Source organism: Rhinatrema bivittatum, chromosome 7, assembly GCF_901001135.1.
Source record: "Rhinatrema bivittatum chromosome 7, aRhiBiv1.1, whole genome shotgun sequence".
Taxonomy (NCBI): Eukaryota; Metazoa; Chordata; class Amphibia; order Gymnophiona; family Rhinatrematidae; genus Rhinatrema; species Rhinatrema bivittatum.
Window position 1 is genome coordinate 9311780 of NC_042621.1, and position 21934 is coordinate 9333713.

The 21934-nt window shown below is 43.3% G+C and overlaps 1 protein-coding gene across 1 annotated transcript in view; it reads right to left on the bottom strand.

Annotated features, from left to right (window-relative positions):
• The window catches only part of HSD17B2 (hydroxysteroid 17-beta dehydrogenase 2), a 125415-nt gene that overhangs the window by 16203 nt on the left and 87278 nt on the right, over positions 1–21934 (bottom strand). Inside the window, exon 3 of the mRNA XM_029608121.1 lies at positions 18218–18403. Coding sequence (XP_029463981.1) covers positions 18218–18403 — 186 coding nt within the window. The remainder of the gene's footprint in view (positions 1–18217; positions 18404–21934) is intronic.

Below are 21934 nucleotides of genomic sequence, written 5' to 3' on the forward strand. Positions count from 1 at the left end.
TAAAATTTGTAACCTATCATTAAAATCATCCATTGAACCTGAAGACTGGAGAGTGGCCAATGTAACCCCAATATTTAAAAAAGGCTCCAGGGGCGATCCGGGTAAATATAGACCAGTGAGTCTGACTTCAGTGCCAGGAAAAATAGTGGGAAACTATTCTCAAGATCAAAATCGTAGAGCATATAGAAAGACATGATTTAATGGAACACAGTCAACATAGATTTACCCAAGGGAAGTCTCACCTAACAAATCTGCTTCATTTTTTTGAAGGGGCATTTGGAAAAGTCCCTCATGAGAGGCTTTTATGAAAACTAAAAAGTCATGGGATAGGAGGCGATGTCCTTTCGTGGATTACAAACTGGTTAAAATACAGGAAACAGAGAGTAGAATTAAATGGTCAGTTTTCTCAGTGGAAAAGGGTAAACAGTGGAGTGCCTCAGGGATCTGTACTTGGACCGGTGCTTTTCAATATATATATATAAATGATCTGGAAAGGAATACGATGAGTGAGGTTATCAAATTACATAGAAACATAGAAATGACAGCAGAAGAAGACCAATCGGTCCATCCAGTCTGCCCAGCAAGCTTCACACTTATTTTTTCTCATACTTATCTGTTTCTCTTGGCTCTTAGTAACCTTATGTTCTAATTCCCTTTCACCCCCACTATTAATGTAGAGAGCAGTGATAGAGCTGCTTCCAAGTGAAATATTAAGTTTGATTAGTTGGGTAAGCGGCAGCATAGCTCTCTGCCATGAAGCAGAGGGCAATGCTGGATATGTGTGAAGTATTAGTTTTTCTTCTCCCCTGTCGTTGAAGCAGGGAGCTATGCTGGATATGCATTGAAAGTGAAGTATGCCTTGAAAGTCACATTAACTATCATCAAATATTGAAAAGCCTAATAATTGGTAATACGTATAGCCCATGAACCCATCCCTGTTTTTTTCTTTTTTTGGTTTTTTTTTAATTGGGAGATGGCTGCCCTCCATCCTTCCGCTCCGTGAAGGTGGACACCTACCACTGGCCACTGGCATCCCGCTCCGTGAATGCCTCTGTGGCTACTGCCGCTCCATGCAGTGTTTTACTACCTGCTCTTTATATGCGTCCTCTAGACCTGATGGATCCCATCCCTGTTTTTTTTTTTAATTTAATTGGGAGATGACAGCCCTCCATCCTTCCGCTCCGTGAAGGTGGAACACCTACCACTGGCCACTGGCATCCCGCTCCGTGAATGCTCTGTGGATTTGCGGATGATACAAAATTATTCAGAGTAGTTAAATCACAAGCGGATTGTGATACATTACAGGAGGACCTTGCAAGACTGGAAGATTGGGCATCCAAATGGCAGATGAAATTTAATGTGGACAAGTGCAAGGTGTTACATATAGGGAAAAATAACCCTTGCTGTAGTTACACGATGTTAGGTTCCATATTAGGAGCTACCACTCAGGAAAAAGATCTAGGCATCATAGTGGATAATACTTTAAAATTGTCGGCTCAGTCTGCTTTGGCAGTCAAAAAAGCAAACAGAATGTTAGGAATTATTAGGAAGGGAATAGTTAATAAAACAGAAAATGTCATAATGCCTTGCTTCTATATCGCTCCATGGTTAGACCGCACCTTGAATACTGTGTACAATTCTGGTCGCCGCATCTCAAAAAAGATATAGTTGCGATGGAGAGGGTACAGAGAAGGGCAACCAAAATGATAAAGGGGATGGAGCAGCTCCCCTATGAGGAAAGGCTGAAGAGGTTAGGGCTGTTCAGCTTGGAGAAGAGACGGCTGAGGGGGGATATGATAGAGGTCTTTAAGAGGTCTTGAATGAGTAGATGTGAATCAGTTATTTACACTTTCGAATAATAGAAGGACCAGGGGGCATTCCATGAAGTTAGCAAGGAGCACATTTAAGACTAATCGGAGAAAATTCTTTTTCACTCAACGCACAATAAAGCTCTGGAATTTGTTGCCAGAGGATGTGGTTAGTGCAGTTAGTGTAGCTGGGTTCAAAAAAGGTTTGGATAAATTCTTGGAGGAGAATTCCATTAATGGCTATTAATCAAGTTTACTTAGGGAATAGCCACTGCTATTAATTGCATCAGTAGCATGGGATCTTCTTAGTGTTTGGGTAATTGCCAGGTTCTTGTGGCCTGGTTTGGCCTCTGTTGGAAACAGGATGCTGGGCTTGATGGATCCTTGGTCTGACCCAGCGTGGCAATTTCTTATGTTCTCATGAAGTCAGTGCATTTAGGCCCCCTGGTGTTTAGTGCCTAGCAGGCAGAAGCAGTGTGTGAAAGCAGTCATGTCCCTGTGGTGTTTGAAGATGATCTTAAGTGGCTAAAAGTGCACACAGACATCGTCACCCTCTAAAAAGGTGTAATGTATGCACATTAGCTTATTCACGTATGGGGTCAATATTCAAAAGTTGTCTGTTTATCTAAATTAGCCAGATAGACATATCCAGCTAACTAAGATGGGATATTCAGCAGCACGGCTACGCTGCTGAATATCCCTAGACAAATCGCTATTTAGACGGATAATTATTATCTAAGTATTGAGCAGGTCTAACTAAAGCAGATAAGTTATCTGTTTAAGACTGAAGATTGCTACTTAGCCAGATAACTTATCCAGCTAAGTAGGTCACCCCAATCCTCCCATTGTCCTACTTATCCGGCTATCTGCTGGCTGAATATTGGGCCCGTACAGTTTTAAAATGTACTTTCTGCACACATAATTTCCAACCATGCTTCTAAATTGCCCCCACCTCTGGGAGCCTCTTTTCTAGACAGTTAAATGTATGTGTGTTGTGAAAGTATGAGCATACATTCAGCCAGCTAAGAATCCACTTAGTGGCACCTTATTCAGGATGGTTAACTTTTGTTTCACGTGCGTAAGAAGCGCGTGAGTGTTTGAAAATTTACCCTTCAAGACTTGCCTGACCTCTGGATGCCTAGGCAGGTGGTGAAGTCCAATGGGCAAGTTGCGATAAGGTTTGAGGCAGGAGTCCAGGACTATGCTCAGAGCTATACAAGGGTCAGCTGCAGAGCAACGTGCTTCATCTCCGTTCGCTCCATTATTCTCACTTCCCTTTAAAAGCTTGTGTTTATAAAAAATTGAAAGATATATTGTAATGTTGCTTCAGTGCAAGGTGCAATATAAATTCAAATTATTATGCTAACACTATGCTATCATTATTAAGAGGCTAGAATAAGAATTTTCTTTCCTGTTCTCTATCCATATCTTAAAAGTAATGCTTTGTCTGGGCCAGTGTTTCCTAGTCCTCTCTTGGAAGCACACCTAGCCAGTTGAGTTTTCAGGATATCAATGATGAATATGTATGAGATAGATTTGCATACATTGGAGACCCAGGGTATGCAAATCTATCTCATGCATATTCGTTGTGGCAATCCTGAAAACCCAAATGGCTAGGTGTGCCTCCAAGAGAGGACTGGGAAACACTGCTCTGGTCAGTTACGTCTTAAGTTGTACTCATTTATTTTCTCTACATTCTCAATTTTATTGTCCTGAGCACCACTGAAAATGTTGCTCTTAAATATGTGTGGATAAAGAATGATGTTGAAAATTTCTGGGAAAGAATTAAAGATTCCCTTGGCTTTTATAATAAGCTTTTTAAGCTGCAATAATGTATTTAAATAGATGCTGCATAATGCTTACAGTCTTCTAATTGATTTACACTAGTATGGTAAAAGACATTATTAACAGATGAAACATAAAATTTAGAATGAATATATATATATTTTTTTTTAAATTAACAATCAGACTCAATTTTTCGTAAGTAAACTGCTGTAGTTATAAATTGATGCCATGGCCTCCTGCATTAAATTAAATATTCTGCTTTGACTTTCCTTGGAGGTCACGCTAACCTTAGATCTAACGAAATTACTAGACACCGCTCAGCATATGCATAATGTAGAAACATTCCCGACCCATTCTGCTCATTGTATAGCAAAAGACATCTGTTTCCAGTGGCAAAATGGGAGATTTGACATTCCCAAAGCAGTAAGCATATGTTCAGTCATGGGCTTATATAATAAGACTGATAAATACGTGCATTATATTTCCATGTCACTGCCATCCAGCATGAAATACTTTGATTTTATAGATGATGGGGATAAAAAACTTTCAGAAAAGGGATCCACAGGCACTAAGGTGCTCCTGTTGTCAAGTGTTGTGATGGCCATTGACTAATTAGAACAAATTGAATGGTCATAACAACGCACCAGACATACAAACAGATCTCAATATGCTTTATAAGTGCCTTGCACACATGCAAAAAAAAAAAAAAAAGTATTTTTTTCCTTGGAGTGCATGTCTCAACTGCTGTTTGCCCACTTGGGATATTCCACAATAGTTTCCCAGGCAAAGAGATGCAAGAGGAAATGCAGCAGGAGTTCCAGCTCCCACTGGCTGGCTGAACAGGCAAATCATTTGGTGTCTCTGCCAGCACCAATTAGAGAGTGATTGTGCGGGTCCCCCTTTATCCCCAAAGGTCATCAGTGAGAAGGGCTTTCCTCATCTACCCCAGCACCTTTAGAGCAAAGTCCTTACAAAGAGAGATGTGAACAGTTCAGGATACCCAATTTCCTTCTTCGGTACAGAAATTTGCACATGGTCAAGACAATGCACTTATTGCAGAGAAATTTACATTGCCAGCATCACTAAACATTAGAAATTGTCTTTCCCTGTATGAAACTAGGTAAGAAATGGAGTCACCTAGTGACCGCAAGCACTACCCATAATGGCAAGGTAGCTTTAAAAATGCTCTCTGTCAACCAATGGCAGGGCAGCTATAAAAATTCTCCATGACTCAAAGGCACAGCCACGGGGCACCCCGAGACTACTACTTCCCCAGATGAGGAAAAATAAGAGGAAGGGAGGGCTGGATTAGGAAACAGAGTAGCTCTTCTTTCATCTATTCTGCTCTGTCCACTCCAAACGTTCCCTCTCCCCTCCACACACAGGGGAGGCGGGGAGCTGGTGGCAGCAGGAGAGGCCGCGCGGCCGTCGACAGCCAAAGGAGAGGCTGCAAGCCACCAGTGGCCATTGGAGAGGCCATTCAGGGAAGATGGGGGGGGGGGGGGGAGCGCGCCTGGGTGTTAAATCCCGGTGCTGGTGAGGGGATGTTGCCAAGGGAGGGAGGGGGAGGGTGAGAGGCTGAGATTCCGGCTTCTATTCTGGGGTAAAGAGAGAGTCCGGGGAATGTGGGAGTGGGGGTGAGAAGTGGCTCCCACTCCCAGGCATATGGTAATATCTCCGTGCGGAGAGTGAGCGGCGGGAGAAGCGCCTCTCTCCTCCTCCTCCTGCACAGACTCCCTGCTGACCCACAGTGTGGGAAGGGAGAGACGGGGAGAAGCGCGGGAGTTTGTGGGGGATGTGGGGGAGAGTGAGGGACTTTCCCGGGACAGGGGGTTTCTGGGGGCCGCGATGTTCCAGGTTCTCAAAATGGCCGAGAAGAATTTTTTTTGTGAGGAGGGCACAGCTTCTTGGCCCTGGGGCTGGAGCAGATCTCTGTCTGCTGCTACCTCTCCTCTCAGAGTCGCACAGCAGGAGGGGAGCTGAAGTGCCACAGCGGGACAAAGACATCTAAGCTGCTCTGCTTGAATTTATTAAACTTTTTAACCCTAGATGCACAGCTTCGCTTCCTCCCGCCACATCAGGAAGGCCCACGGGGCCGAGTGGAGCTCATCCCACCATGGCCAAAGACAAAAAGAGGCCATGTGTGTATGTGTGTGAGTGACAGAGCCTGTGTGTATCTGAGAGCTTGTGTGTTTGTGCATGTGTGTGTGTCTGAGAGCCTGTGTTGCATGTGTGTGTGTCTGTGTGAGAATCTATGTGCCTGTGAATGTGTCCAAGTGAGAGCCTGTATGTTTGTGAGCCTGTGAGAGCCTATGGGGCGGGTTTTAAATGGGTTGTGCGTGTAATATAAGCGAGTAACCCTTTAAAACCCCTCCTGCGCGCGCCGATCCTATTTTGCATAGGCTCGGTGACGCGGGCAAACCCCGGGATGCGCGTATGTCCCAGGGCTTGAAAAAATGGGCAGGGCGTGGGGGCGTGGCCAGAGGCCTTGCCACTGCCGCTGGGCCCGGGGATCACGTGCCGGCACTCGGCCGGCGTGCGCAACCCACGCCTGCCTCCGTAAATAATAAAACAAAGGTAGGGGGGGATTTAGATAGGGCTGGGGGGCGGGTTAGATAGGGGAAGGGAGGGGTGTGTGTTAGTCCAAAAGAGCTGTATGTGATGGGAGGGGGGGGGGGGGGGGTGGGAAGGCTAATTTGCACAGACTGTGAGAGGGACCTTGGGGTTATACTTTCTAGAGATCTGAAGGCAGCAAAGCAACGTGACAAGGCAATAGCTAAAGCCAGAAGAATGCTGGGCTGGGTAGAAAAAGGTGATAATGCCCTTGTATGGGTCCTTGGTGAGGCCTTACCTGGTCTACTGTATTCAGTTCTGAAGCCCGCCCTTCTCTGGGCAGTCCAGAGAAGGGCGACCAAAATGGAGTGGGGTCTGTATCAGAAGACTTATGAGGAGAGGCTGAAGGATCTGAACATTTATTTACTTAAGAACTTTTCTATACTGGTATTCGTGGGTACATCATATCGGTTTACAGATAACTTAACGTATTACAGAGAACAAGGATAGGGGAAACAAGGGAACGATAGAGGAACCAAAGAACAAGGGGGGTGAGGAGGGGTAACATGGAATAATAGGAGAAACTAATATGAACGAGGAAGCTAGAGGAAGGTAACACGGGAAAAAGGTACTAAAATACACAGGGGAAGAGGATTCAGACAAAAAGTGGCGTAACTAATAAATAACGGCTAGATGGTACAGGGGTAACAAGGCATAGGAAATACTGAAAAACGGGGCAAAAATATACTGAGATGCAAGGCGTAAGAAATACTGAAATACAAGACGTAAAATACACTGAAATTCAAGGCATAAAATATACTGAAGTACAGGGGCAATAAAGTACAGGACTAAAAATGGATAATATAAAATAAGGTGAATCTAGTAAAAAAGGCAAAAGATAAACTGAGATACATGAGAGAGAATTTACAGGACTAAAACTGGATGATATAATATAAGATGAATACAGTAAACTATATAAAATATGATGAATACAGTGAAATAATGGGGATGAGGATTGGTAGTAAGGGGGGGGCAGGGGAAAGGGGGGAGAGGAAGCAAGAAGAATAGAGGGAAGGAGGGGGGAGGGAAATGGACTCTATTCAGGACATGCCTGTTTGAAAAGCCATGTCTTAAGCTTTTTCTTAAATTTCTGAGAACATGGCTCTAAGCGGAACATGTTTACCCAGGAAGAGAGGATGTGCAGGGGAGAGGATGTGCAGGAGAGAGGATGTGCAGGGGAGAGGATGTGCAGGAGAGAGGATGTGCAGGAGAGAGGATGTGCAGGGGAGAGGATGTGCAGGAGAGAGGATGTTCAGGGAGAGGATGTGCAGGGGAGAGGATGTGCAGGGGAGAGGATGTGCAAGGGAGAGGATGTGCAGGGGAGAAGATGTGCAAGGGAGAGGATGTGCAGGGAGAGGATGTGCAGGGAGAGAGGATGTGCAGGGGAGAGGATGTGCAGGGGAGAGGATGTGCAGGGGAGAGGATGTGCAGGGGAGAGGATGTGCAGGGGAGAGGATGTGCAGGGAGAGAGGATGTGCAGGGAGAGGATGTGCAGGGAGAGGATATGCAGGGGAGAGGATGTGCAGGGAGAGGATATGCAGGGGAGAGGATGTGCAGGAGAGAGGATGTGCAGGGAGAGGATGTGTAGGGGAGAGGATGTGCAGGGAGAGGATGTGCAGGGAGAGGATGTGCGGGGGAGAGGATGTGCAGGGAGAGGATGTGCAGGGAGAGGATGTGCAGGGGAGACATGATACAGACCTTCAGATATCTGAAAGGTTTTAATGATGCACAAACTTTGACCCTTTCCCATTGGAAAGGAAACTGTAGAACTAGGAGGTCTTGTAATGAAACTCCAGGGGGAACGACCAGAACCAACATCAGGAAATGTTTATTCACGGAGAGCACAGTGGGTGCCTGGAATGCCCTTCCGGAAAAAGTGGTGAGAATGAAAACAGTCATCAAATTCAAAAGGGCATGAAATAAACACTGTGGATCCAAAAGGAAAGGGTGCATGGGGGTAACCTGCATGGAGCGGCAGTTACTGCCCTTATCAGAAGGCGTAGGGATCACTATCCTTAACCATATAGCCTTAATGCTTGTGACGCAACTGCAACATCGCTCTCTGACAGCGAGGGAAAAACAAGGAATTGGGGTACTGAAACGCAGACTTTAGAGATGAAACACAGGTCTACTTTTATGGTCGTCCAAAAGCAAAGCCCATTCAAGCAGCAATGTCTGAATTATCAAGAAGGCTGCTCACCCCATAAAAATGTTGCTGGCAGTAATTTTGTTATGGGTTTGACAGTTGCTTGGGTTTGATTGTAAATATTGCTATCCTTAAAAATACGCATGTGGGTGACCTGCACAAAGCGGCAGTTACCACACTTAACAGAAACTTGCTGGGCAGAATAGATGGACCATTTGGTCTTTTTCTGCCATCATTACTGTTACTATGTATGTATATATGTGGAGCAAGCTGACTTGTTTAGAGGCTGGGGAACTCACTGTCAATTGCTAACGAACAAATAACCTCTTTGGATGATATTTAAGACCTACTGGTCTGTGGTAACTTGAATCCACTCTGTAAAATAGCTGAAGATGTCTGCCTTTTGGACCTGCAGAAGTTCATTGGATATTTGAGTGTGCCATAACTGTTCTGGTTGTATCAGGTCTTGTTTTTCTGACTCCACAAAAGGACTGAAATCATCCACTCATTCTTAAAGGCTGAATGAAGAATTATTTTCCATAAGAACATAAGAAAATGTCATACTGGGTCAGACCAAGGGTCCATCAAGCCCAGCATCCTGTTTCCAACAGTGGCCAATCAAGGCCATAAGAACCTGGCAAGTACCCAAAAACTAAGTTTATTCCATGTTACCATTGCTAATGGCAGTGGCTATTCTCTAAGTGAACTTAATAGCAGGTAATGGACTTCTCCTCCAAGAACTTATCCAATCCTTTTTTAAACACAGCTATACTAACTGCACTAACCACATCCTCTGGCAACAAATTCCAGAGTTTAATTGTGCGTTGAGTAAAAAAGAACTTTCTCCGATTAGTTTTAAATGTGCCCCATGCTAACTTCATGGAGTGCCCCCTAGTCTTTCTACTATCCGAAAGAGTAAATAACCGATTCACATCTACCCGTTCTAGACCTCTCATGATTTTAAACACCTCTATCATATCCCCCCTCAGTCGTCTCTTCTCCAACCTGAAAAGTCCTAACCTCTTTCGTCTTTCCTCATAGGGGAGTTGTTCCATTCCCCTTATCATTTTGGTAGCCCTTCTCTGTACCTTCTCCATCGCAATTATATCTTTTTTGAGATGCGGCGACCAGAATTGTACACAGTATTCAAGGTGTGGTCTCACCATGGAGCGATACAGAGGCATTATGACATTTTCCGTTTTATTCACCATTCCTTTTCTAATAATTCCCAACATTCTGTTTGCTTTTTTGACTGCCGCAGCACACTGTACCGACGATTTCAATGTGTTATCCACTATGACACTTAGATCTCTTTCTTGGGTTGTAGCACCTAATATGGAACCCAACATTGTGTAATTATAGCATGGGTTATTTTTCCCTATATGCATCACCTTGCACTTATCCACATTAAATTTCATCTGCCATTTGGATGCCCAATTTTCCAGTCTTACAAGGTCTTCCTGCAATTTATCACAATCTGCTTGTGATTTAACTACTCTGAACAATTTTGTGTCATCTGCAAATTTGATTATCTCACTCGTCGTATTTCTTTCCAGATCATTTATAAATATATTGAACAGTAAGGGTCCCAATACAGATCCCTGAGGCACTCCACTGTCCACTCCCTTCCACTGAGAAAATTGCCCATTTAATCTTACTCTCTGTTTCCTGTCTTTTAGCCAGTTTGCAATCCACGAAAGGACATCGCCACCTATCCCATGACTTTTTACTTTTCCTAGAAGCCTCTCATGAGGAACTTTGTCAAACGCCTTCTGAAAATCCAAGTATACTATATCTACCGGTTCACCTTTATCCACATGTTTATTAACTCCTTCAAAAAGTGAAGCAGATTTGTGAGGCAAGACTTGCCCTGGGTAAAGCCATGCTGACTTTGTTCCATTAAACCATGTCTTTCTATATGTTCTGTGATTTTGATGTTTAGAACACTTTCCACTATTTTTCCTGGCACTGAAGTCAGGCTAACCGGTCTGTAGTTTCCCGGATCGCCCCTGGAGCCCTTTTTAAATATTGGGGTTACATTTGCTATCCTCCAGTCTTCAGGTACAATGGATGATTTTAATGATAAGTTACAAATTTTTACTAATAGGTCTGAAATTTCATTTTTTAGTTCCTTCAGAACTCTGGGGTGTATACCATCCGGTCCAGGTGATTTACTACTCTTCAATTTGTCAATCAGGCCTACCACATCTTCTAGGTTCACCGTGATTTGATTCAGTCCATCTGAATCATTACATTCCAGTTCTATATCTTCTGGAATTGCGGAATTGCCTGCGACTTCTGCTAAATTTATAATAAGATTTTGCTCTGTCCTCTGGTAATTTTTGTGCTCTGGACTCTCTTAGGCTTTTAACTAACTTTTCCAGCTCACCTCCAAGTAACAGTCTTCCTATGAAAGACAATCTTGAAAGACACAGGCTGGACCAGTGTAAAACTCCTCAAGGTAGAGTTCCTCACACTTTGGAATGAAGTTAAGTAAGGACTCAGGATGTTTCACTGCCGGACTTTGAGTAGTTACGGATAGTGGTAGGAGGGGAAAGCAGTGATATATTTAGTTAAATGTCCTGCCTGAGGATGTTAGTCCAGAAAACCTCTGCAAAAGGAAATGATGCCATGCTGAAAAGGTTAACAAATTTTATTGTACTAGAAAAAATAAAAGACTTTGGAACTGGCTAATAACAATGATATAGCAGTATGGCACTGTGTGCAGTCAGAATGGCCAGGCTAGGCTCCGGCTAGATTTTCATGCACTTTTATTTACTGTACAACGAAAAAGAAACAGCTCTGCACACCTTTGCGTGTTTATAAACAAAGAAGTATGAGAACACATACAGTCCCTCAATCTGGGTCTTCTCTATGTTCCTTCATTCCCTGGAGCCTCCTATTCCTTCCTGGGCCCAGCTAGATATTCACCTTCCCTGCGTGTTCCACCCAGACCATAATTCCCTGTTTAAAGCCTTCTGATTTTAGGTTTGTCCTACAATCATTACTACTGTCGAGCCTGGATTTTTGTAATTCCTTGTTTCTGGGACTCCCAAAATCCCTCTTTACGGCTACTTCAAAACTCAACTGCTCGGCTGTTAACAAACTGTAAGAAATTTGATCACAATACTCCAGTTTTGGCAGCACTGCACTGGCTTCCTATGAGAACACAGGTCAACTATAAGATGTTGATGTTGATGCATAATTTGATTAACAACAAAAGATCATTATGGCTGTGTTCAGCATTGAGAGTCTATATTCCTGGATCTCTCCATTCCCAAAATAAGGGATTAGTAGAAATTCCATCTATTAAGAATGCACATTTGGGTGAGATTAGAGCTTGTGCCTTTTCTGTGGAGGGTCCTAATGCCTGGAACATGCCAGAACAATTAAGAACACAGAATGAAATAATTATCTTTAAAAAAATCTCTAAAGATGTGGTTGTTTCAGCAGGAATTTGGAAGGGAATGTTAACAAGGAGTTCCAGAAAAAAAAGAATCTTTTTTGCATCCAGTTTGAATAGAGTACAGGTCAGGAATACAGTGCATTGTATTTCATATTTTATGTATGTGATGTTACAATGGAAACTGCTGTGATATAGAAATATTCTTTAATTGATTAATTAATTAATTGATTGATTAAGGTGGAGCAGACCAGATCTCTGGATCTGGTCCTTTAAGGTATTCTGGGTCCCCACCGTCGGGAGGCGGAGCAGGCTAGGAGACGGAGGCCTACTGGAGCTTCGCCAATACCAACCCACGTTCCCCTCAGGTTGAGCCCTTGGGGGCCGAGGCTGGCTGGACTTAGGCGGGCCTCCATGTGACGACTCCCTAGTTAAAATTTGTAACCTATCATTAAAATCATCCATTTATCTTGTCAGGGTGTAGAGCACTGATATGTTGATCACTGTCGCACTCTGTACACCTGATGGTTGCTTTACAGTCTTTTGCCAAGTGATTAGATGAAGAACAACACCTATAGTAAATTCTGTACGTTTTCAGTAGTTCTTTACACTCTTTCAAAGATTTCTTCCTGAAACCTCAACATTTTCTGAGAGGATGAGGTTTCTTGTGCTGCATTGTTGATTTGGATCCTCTGTTTTATCTGTAGCAGGAAAAGGATCAGAGGGTGTGGGATACACCTCTGCCTTATGCATGGATATAGGTTTCCTGGTATTGCCATACTTCCTGGCTGGCCTCTCATTGAAGAAATAGCTTATCTGGTTGGCTTCAGGAATATCGAAATAGAAACTAGGATCATTTCTCATTTTTGCTAGTTCTCCAATGAATTTGGTGAAGACTTCAAAAAGAGCATATTTTCCTCTATTGTCTTCTTTATATTTCATTGCATATGATGTTTCTAATAAGCCCTCATAGTTCTCAGTTATGTACACAAATGCAATCTTTAATTGAATTGTTTATTTTATGCTGTATCCCTCATGAATCTTCTTAGACTTCATGATTTTATTTTGCCTTCCTTTTTATTGTCAATGATCTCACAATACCCATGCACTGCTACTCATTCAGCTAAACCAGGTACTGAATCTCCACTGCAGACACCTTGTCCAAATTCCAACAGTGTTTTATTCCAACAGGTAATCAAAATATATAACTTACTGGTTGCAATCTTGAGGGGGAAGGAAGAGATGTTGATCTCAGGTTCAGAGCCCTGACTTTAGAGCTATTGAAATAGCTTTTGTAGGAATTGTATGGAGATTTAAATACACTTATTGGGGTAGATTTTCAAAGGGTTACGCGCATAACCCCCGAAAACCTACCCCAAACCCCCCCTGCGCGCGCCGAGCCTATCTTGCATAGGCTGCCGGCACGTGCAAAGCCCCGGGACGCTTGTAAGTCCCGGGGCTTTCCTGGGGGCGTGTTGCGGCCGGCGAGTCATCGGGGGCATGTCGGGGGGGCGTGTCGCGGCCGGTGCGTCATCGGGAGCGTTCCAGGGGGCATGGCCGCGGCCTCCGGACCAGCCCCCGGAGGTCGCGGCCATGCCCCCGGAACGCCCCCGATGACTCGCCGGCCGCATGCCCCACTCTGCCCCTCTGCATGCTGGTACTGCCAGGGATGTACGATTGCAGTGGGGGCTTGCTCGGGTTCCCCTGTTTCTGTTGTGTCCTCCTCACCGGCACCTTTATTTTATTTATCTTTATTTATTTATTCTGTTTATTTTCTTGTTTCCTCTTTTTTTTTTTTTTTTTTAAACTTTTGTACTGCCCCTGCGCTGCCACCGTGATACGGTTGCGTGGTGACATCACCACCGCAACTACCCTAGGCCCAGCAACAGGAGCTCGCTCAATCCTCCCTGCCGCTCTCCGCTGCTGCTACTAAGCAGCAGCAGCGGCGGCCTCTTATCTGCCACGGCTGAGTCACACTACGGCAGTGCTCGCTCCAGCCCCCTCAAAGCATGGACAGAGCCATGGGAGGCAAAGACACGCAGGGACATGCTCCTGCAGCAGGACGCTGCGTTGGGAGTCCCTTGTACCATGGCCCCTCTTAATCTCGGACTGTGCCTGGGGGAAAAAAAACCCCCAGCAAGTTTCTTCAAAAAGCCATGACAGACCCAGCCAGCCAGTGAGCTTCCAGGGGGTATGGGTTCCCCTCCCCCCCCCCCCTTCTGCAGGTAAACTTAGATTTCTTTTTTTATTACTGTCCACACTAGGAATCAGCAGCCCAATGCCGGAGCCCTAATAATCTTGTAGCACCCACTGCTACTGCTAAAAGACCATGAAGACACTCTTATAAGATCATAAAGACCATCAGATAGATAAGCCGCTGTGATTCAAGCTGTGCAGCATCATCACCTTCATTAAGTTTCTGAGTCCATCTTAATAGGGCTTGTACAGATCGCCATCTGAATAGCTTTTGGCATTTGAAGAAAACACATGCGTTAGTAAGACTTCTGTCGTTTTTATCCTGGGATGAGTCCTTAAATACAGCGCCCCATTCCCACAGGAATAGGTATCTTTCTGGTCGCCGCTGTGACCATTGCATCTACCTGATGCATCTGCATCAAACACTGCTGCACCTCTAGAGGTGGAGGATAAACCTCTGAATTCATGTTTTTTTTAACGTCTAAATCCTGACTCCAGAGGGTTCCATTCAAATACGATCATATTCCCCACTTCTGAATAAAGAGGAAATGCTGATGGTGCTCTGCGCATACCCTTTATTATTGAATCATAATTCAGGGTCTCCTGAATTATTTTCTGGGTCTCCTGTCTTATTTTCTGAAAGGCAGTATTAGCCTTACCTAAGCTTCCTTCTCTTCCCTGGGGTCCCGTGTTCTCCCTGGGCATAGCTTCTTATCCCCTTCTAAGGAGAACCCCGCTCCCCTTAGAGATGAATTTCTTTCCTGTTTATTTATTTATTTATTTAACAGTTTTATATACCGAAATTCTTGTAAGGGTTTACAAATCAGTTCGGTTTACATTGAACAGAAAACAGTGCTTCAGTAAATGAAAGCAATTACATTGAACATTAACAGAGCTTCAAATGTGAACAATTACAAAGAACTAAAATAAAATATCTTATTAACCAAAAACAAGCAGAATAACATTTAACATTTGTACAGAAAACAATGTCTCAAAGAGAGTAAATATAAAACATATGTGATCGCAGAGGCTTAGGTCTTGGACTAAGCAACAGAAAACTAGGGGTTGACGCTAAGGTATAGCACCAAACTGAAATCTTGGAACAGAGGGGCATAAGGGTGTCACTGTACAAATATAATAAACGGCTAGTGGAGTGAGGATTAGGTATGTGAACCGTAGTGAAGGCAACAGGAGCTAAGTAGAGGAGCAAATCTGAACATGAAATTTTTGACTAAGGAGATATAAATGAATAGGAAAAGTGTAAATACTGCTGAGGAACGGGGAGGAATTTAATTCAGAGGATTATCTGAATGGGAAAAGGCCTGATTGAACAACCAGGTTTTGAGTCTTTTCTTAAAAGTAACCGGGCAGTGTTCTAGCCGTAGGTCTGGAGGGAGAGAATTCCAGTGTTTTGGACCAGACGCTGAGAGGGCTCTCATTCCTGAAGTTGTTTTTTGAAAGGGAACTTGGAGGGTGTCTTTATATGCTGCTCTTACCGGCCTTAAAGTAGACCAGGCTAAATGCCAGGTCCCGAGCTTGTAAGGAGGTTCTAACATATATTCCTACACATGCTGAAGGACTCTCTTTATGACTTTTCTAAGCTTTGCCTTACTTTGAAAGTCTCAGAACCCCTACTCTCCCCTTCAGCCATTTTTTTTTTCTATACCAATAAAAACAGATAAAGAAAAGCTTACTTTGAAATAAGGTTAAAAATAACCAATCTGGAATGGATCCTCTTCCTCAACCTTAAATTAGGCTAACTGAGGCTCAACCTGAAAAAGGACTGGGAACATGTCAAACTGTGGCTTGCTACACTGAACTCATGGTCAGGTGCATGGCCAGGCAGCCCAAAAGATTTCGATCTTGTAATTTAATTCTGTTTTTTTCTTTTTGCTCCAAAATTAACAAAGGTTAAAAACTTGATAAACTCAAAACTTCTGCTCCATCAGAAATTTGCCCATCAGCTGGAGTTCTGAGAGTATTGGTCAGCATAGGTTCCATGCTCCATGTTTAGACTGGTGATGTCATAGGTATTAAAAAAAAAAAAAGAATTCTCTGCTTCCATCAGCTGGAAAGCGCAGCAAACCCAATCATTCTGGACTAGTGTGGCAGGAAGCAAGGGAAACTGGAGTTAATCGTGGGCCTGGGGAAGGGGGAGAGTGCTGAAGTAGGGCTTGGTGAGGGAAAGGGAGTGTGCTGGGGTCCTCCCTGAAAGTGGGGCGGAAATTAGAGAGAGAATGTGTGTGTGAGAGAGAATGTGTGTGTGTGTGTGGGGGTGGGGGGGGGGGTGGGATAGAATGGAAGAAAGTTGGTGCAGGCACCCCTCCTGCATTCCACACGGAATCTCAGGGTGCCCACAACTCAAAGGTTCCCAGGTATGGTGGCTGAATGGAGAAAGCGGGAGGGAATGTGTGCTGTTTCAAACTGCACGTTAACACCATGCACTGGAAATGTAACTGGGCTTGACAGTATCATCAGAAGTGGGAAACGGGTTGATCTCGTTCATAAAGAGAAGAAAGAAAGTAACCAGCTGTAAAGGAGAAGAGTACGCTGACAAGACATGTTGGACTTGTGACAAACAGAGAAATTTAGTGAGAGACTAAGCAGTGTAGAGTGTTTAGAAAGTGGGTAAGCAGGTCAGCCAGATGTGTGGAGAGAGGAGCCTGTTGTGCAAAGGGCTTTAGTTAGGAGGAGCAATAGGCCCTGCTGTAAGGTTTGTTGCTGTGTGAATCCTGGGTATTCTGCGACCTTCGCAATGTGTTTGGCGCGGAGTACATCGCAGCCATCTATATATAATTAAAACATTAAACTACACATACATTTCATATATTGTACAACATGCCATATAAAACACACATATAATATCAATAAAATCAATAAAAATTACAAATTAAATGCAAATTTAAAATAGAATGCCTTAACTTGTTTCTTAAAATGTTTAATATCATCAGTAATGTGTAATTCAGCAGGCAGAGCACTCCATAATGATGGAGCCACATTTCAGCAGAAGCAAAAAAGGCGCGTGTGCCTCATCATGGCTTAAAAGCACATACGCTGTTTTCAGCCTGTACTGCTTGACAAGGTAGATGTTACTAGTCAGTTGGGTAGAGGTTAAGGGGTCAGTTCTGCAAGACTAAGGATCTCATCCATTCAGACCTAAGGGTCACTTTTTTGGGACTCAGGTCACACTTTTGCCTACTTATACAGGTTCCAAATAATAGCAATGTTGGATCCAATACTGAAACACTACTTAGCCAGATAAGTATTTATCCGGCTAAGTAGATAGCTGGATATCTTGGGGGCGGGCAATGAGTGGATCAAGGCAAGGCAACTTACCCATTTATTTTAACCAGATCAGTACCTATATTCTGGGGATGTGCATTTGGTAGCCATTCGTTCATTTGTTTCACTGTTACGCGTGTACATGAGTTACACACATAACCATGTACGCTCATACTGTAAGGTGTGTGCGTAATGGTGAAACGAATGAACAAATGGCCACCAAATGCACATCTGTATTATATTCAGCCTTATCTGGTTAAGTTAATCGAATATGTTAAACCTGCTTAATAGCAGGTCTAACGTTATCTGGATATTACTTATCTGGTTAACTAGCACTTATTCGGTTATATTCAGCAGCACAGCCATGCTGTTGAATATTCCTTCTAAGTTATTCAGGGTGAGGGTGTGCTTTTTCACTTGGCCATAGATGCCAAATTGTCTGGCTACAGCTCTGCCCTGACATGACAATGTGCTCTGACCTCTCTGATATTTCAGCTGAACTGAACTGTTTTGTTCTAGGAAAGAAAAAGGAACTGTTAAGTGTCAGGAACATATCAACAGCTTGAGCTGGAAGGGTAGGTGTGGGGTGTCACAGGGTGCTCTGTGCTGTACAATCTTTGGCACAAATATGAATTAAATTGGATAAATGCTTCAAAAGTTATTTGCTGGTGGGGGTGGAGGGAACAGACAGACACAATGATCTTATAAGCTTAGTGTCCCTATAGGAAACTAGTCTAATTAAAACACACTGGTATCCAGTATGGATGAAAGTTACTATATAAAAAAAATACTAATTTAATAATGCAGTGTCCAGATGATGAGAAGGGCTGATGAAAACATTAGCCTTGTATTATGCATGTATTAAAAAGCCTGTATCTGCCAGTAGAGCTTCACTAAACAAAGGCATTGCTTTATTTATATCAAATCAAATAATTCTCTTTCTTACAGTATTGCTCAAGAAGGACTAACATTAGTTTAACTCACCGGCCATGCTGGAAATGTTAACAAGCCTTCCTTGGGCTTGCCGAAGCAAAGGGAAGAACGTTTTGGAGACCTCAACAGCCCCAAAGAAATTCACTTCCATGCACTGCCTGTAAACCTTCATAGGAAGCAACTCGCCATCCACCACGTAGCCAAGCACCCCGGCATTGTTGACAATGCCCCATAATCCTGCAGAGAACAGCGATGTCGAGGTTAGGGACCACAGCAACAACAATTGGTTCATTTAGCACGACAACAAACATGAGCAATTCTAGCTGGTAGAAGCAAAAGTCTCTGTTGTGCAACCAAAATAATAATTTGGAGCAAATGACCCTGCAAGGCTTTCTGCACAAGATGCTTCTGTGCAATATTTTCTATGGCTCTTTTTCCCTTGCAGGAAATTTAGACATTGTGCAAAAGGATGAGCTATGTCAAAACCGTACAAACTGACTTGCAGTTTTCTGTATATTTTTTTTTTCTAATTTTGCTTTAAGTGCAGCCCATAGTGTATATTGTAAAAATCTGAAACCTGTAGCAGATATGGGGCAATTACCTGGTACTCCTTGAGGAGTCGAGCTCCTTGGGAACTGGCCTCTTGATTCACAATGTTACGAGATTTCATTCACAACCAGCCAGGGACTCTCTTGCCTGGCTCATTTATTTATTTCTTTTTAAAAGCTTCTATACCACACTCTATTATAAAATGCCCAAGGCAGTTTACATAACAAAACGTTCATAATTAAAAATTACAGATAACATGATACATAAAACAAAACAAAATGTTCAGCATTGGACAGGGATGTCTAGACAGCCCACATTGTACCCAAAATCCAGGTTGAAAAGTAAAGAAGGGAATTGCTTTTCATAGTCCTTCATTGGAAAGCCTGTTTAAAGAAGGCAGTTTTGAGAGCTTTTTTTTAAAGTTTTTCACATTGGAGAAGTTCCATGGAGTTTCAGAGACTTGGCCCAGCTTCTGATTACATTCAGTCTCGCTATTTTGGGGAATTTCCAGCAGGTTCTTGTTAGATGACTGTGGTTGCTTATAATCCTCCTAACTCTATGCAGCCACGGCAGGCACAGTCCTCAGCTGGGGGCCAGAAAGGGTGGCTTCTTCTGGAACTCTGCTGACGTGGACCCAGAATCTGGCTGCTAGGCGTTCATGCTGCACAATGACCGAGACTTCCTCTCCCCCATCCCGTCCCTCCACGGCATCCCCAGCTGATCCTAGGGATGAGCCAGGCAGTACTGATGCTGAGCCACTGGTCTAGCTCTGTATTTATTTTTCAGTGCTTCTCTGCAACAAAATATATATAGATACATATCCACCTTTTCCTTTTTTTTGCAGAAATTTTGTCACAGGATTGAATGCCAAAAAAAGTGAAGAAGAGCAAAGTTTCAAGACAGATGGTGAAGTTTATAAAAAAATAATAGTGTCAACTCACTCATTTCACCATTAGACCTCATGCCAGCTACAATAAAATAAAATAAATCATGCCTACCTGGGTTTTAGACAGATGGAGGTAACATGGTTAGTTCAGCTGGCTTTTATTCTATGAGATTTTATCCCTGCAGACTAGGTTTTATTTTATTATCTTACTGTTTTGTTAAACCAATTTTCTTGTGGTTTATTGTTTTTGTTTTGATGTATTTTATTTGTTGTTGTGATTATTTTTCTTTTTATTTGCATATTTATTGCAGTATTGTTCCTTGCCTTGAGCAACTTGTGGAAAGATGAGTTAAAACTGGAATAAATGAGTAAGTTTGTCTGGAAGGCATTTAGAGTGATTTTTTTTTTTTCTTTCTTTCAGTCTTGTCCGGACAATCTCATGTTCCGCCTGCTGGTGCAGGAGAAGGCGGAGCTTGCCTTCCCCCACCCCCACCATAGGAAATCCTTCACTCTGGTTCACACCCAGCCCCTAGGAATGGGAACAGAATTTACCTCATTTTTCCCTTTTGGTTTTTATTTTTTTGTATTGCTCTCTCTGTTAGATTTGTTTATGTCCTTGTTGGTATGTCTGTGTTCAAGATAGATCCCAACAGTGTGTCCATATATAAATAATACTTATCATTTCTATAGCACTAATGGACATAGACAGCACTGTGCAATGCTGATAAGTTCCTTCCCTATAGAGCTTAGAATCTAAGTGGGAACTTGTGACAGTGGGAGACAAAGTGACTTGTCTAAGGTCGCAAGGATTTGAACACTGGCTTCCCTGGATCTCAGACCCACTGTTCTAACCACTTGGCCACTGTTCCTCCCTTGTAAGGATGATTGTGAGAAAGATGCATGAAGAGAGGGCTTGAGTGGGAGACCTGTATGGATAATGTGTGTAAATGCCTGTGCTGTAAAACAGGGGCTGTGTCGATACTGATTCTTGTCGGACGAGCGTCATAATGTGCTGCAGAGGTCACAGTATCTAGAGGCCAGCAAACGCTGGAAACTGGTCTTTGACACTCAGCCATTTTATTGGCTTCCAATCCAAAAAAATCAAATAGCATGCCACGGAAGAAGAGGAAAACACAAAATCCATTTTTCGACTCACAGGGCATACTTAGAGCTGTTTTTAAGTGGTGGTGGAGGGAGGGGGGGGGGGGGTTATCCCTTTGGGGCTAGGCAGTTTCCTCCTGTGTCTTGTGGCTTCCAGCTCAGTTGGATCCAGAGCTGAGATCATTGCAGAAAAGATGCCGACAGAGCACTGGCAGGCGGAAGTGACTGGGGATTGCTCCTGCCCTGTGAAGACCCATAAATGGGGTCAGACATGGGGGGGGGAAGCCCACCCCTACCTCTGTAAACTAAGTAAAGCTAAAATTTTCCCACACCCACCCTTAGCATTTGCTCTAAATATCTGTATTTATGTCCTTGCATATGTCTTTTGAAGTAATTGAAAATAGTGGCTAAATAGCCTAATTTACAACAGTAGATCATTAGTAAAAAAACAATATTTTGTTGTTATTCATTTCCCAAAGGCTGGAGGGGTCATCAACCTGACAAATCAATGAGTTAATTCTCTAATATGCTTCTAGACATGCAAATAATTTGCAGGATAAAACCACCAATTTTATCGGTGTTTGCTTTTGATATGAAAATTTTTGCACACCTGTGATTCATAGTGTGTTTCATCTTCCGCTGTCCTTTTTCCCCCATCTAAGATAAAAATTATGGGGCTTATTGAAAAATGCTCTCTCTTTCTGTGTGTACCACAGCACGAGCGGTCTGTGGCAGTCTGGACTCCAGCTTTTCCCTTGCACACTTTTACTATCAGCATTCAAAGTGCATGCAGAAGTTGCTTACCTCAGCAATACTTCACACAAACACAGCAATACAGCAGTACTTAGAGAGCTGCCTTCTCCTCATCTTCCCCAGGGCCTCCCTAGATCTCTGAGCTTACACTATACTCCTGCGCAGAGGAGACACCCTGCACCCAGAAAGCCTTACGTTAAGGTGGGCCAGGACCGGGCAGCTGGGACTGAATTTGTAAGGTGTTCTGAGAGTTTCTATAGTGCACTATGCCACACTATGCCTATGGAAATAATGTTTATTGAATAAGACCCTACAAGTCTTCACAGTTCAATTAAAGGTGAATTTTAAAGTCCAAACACGCACTGAAATTAGGGGATGTGCGAATATGTTGGGCCGGCGAGCACCGAGCAGATTTTAGAAGCCACTGGGATGTGTGTGTACTTGCCGCTGAGCACACAAATGAAAACTTTTAAAAAAGA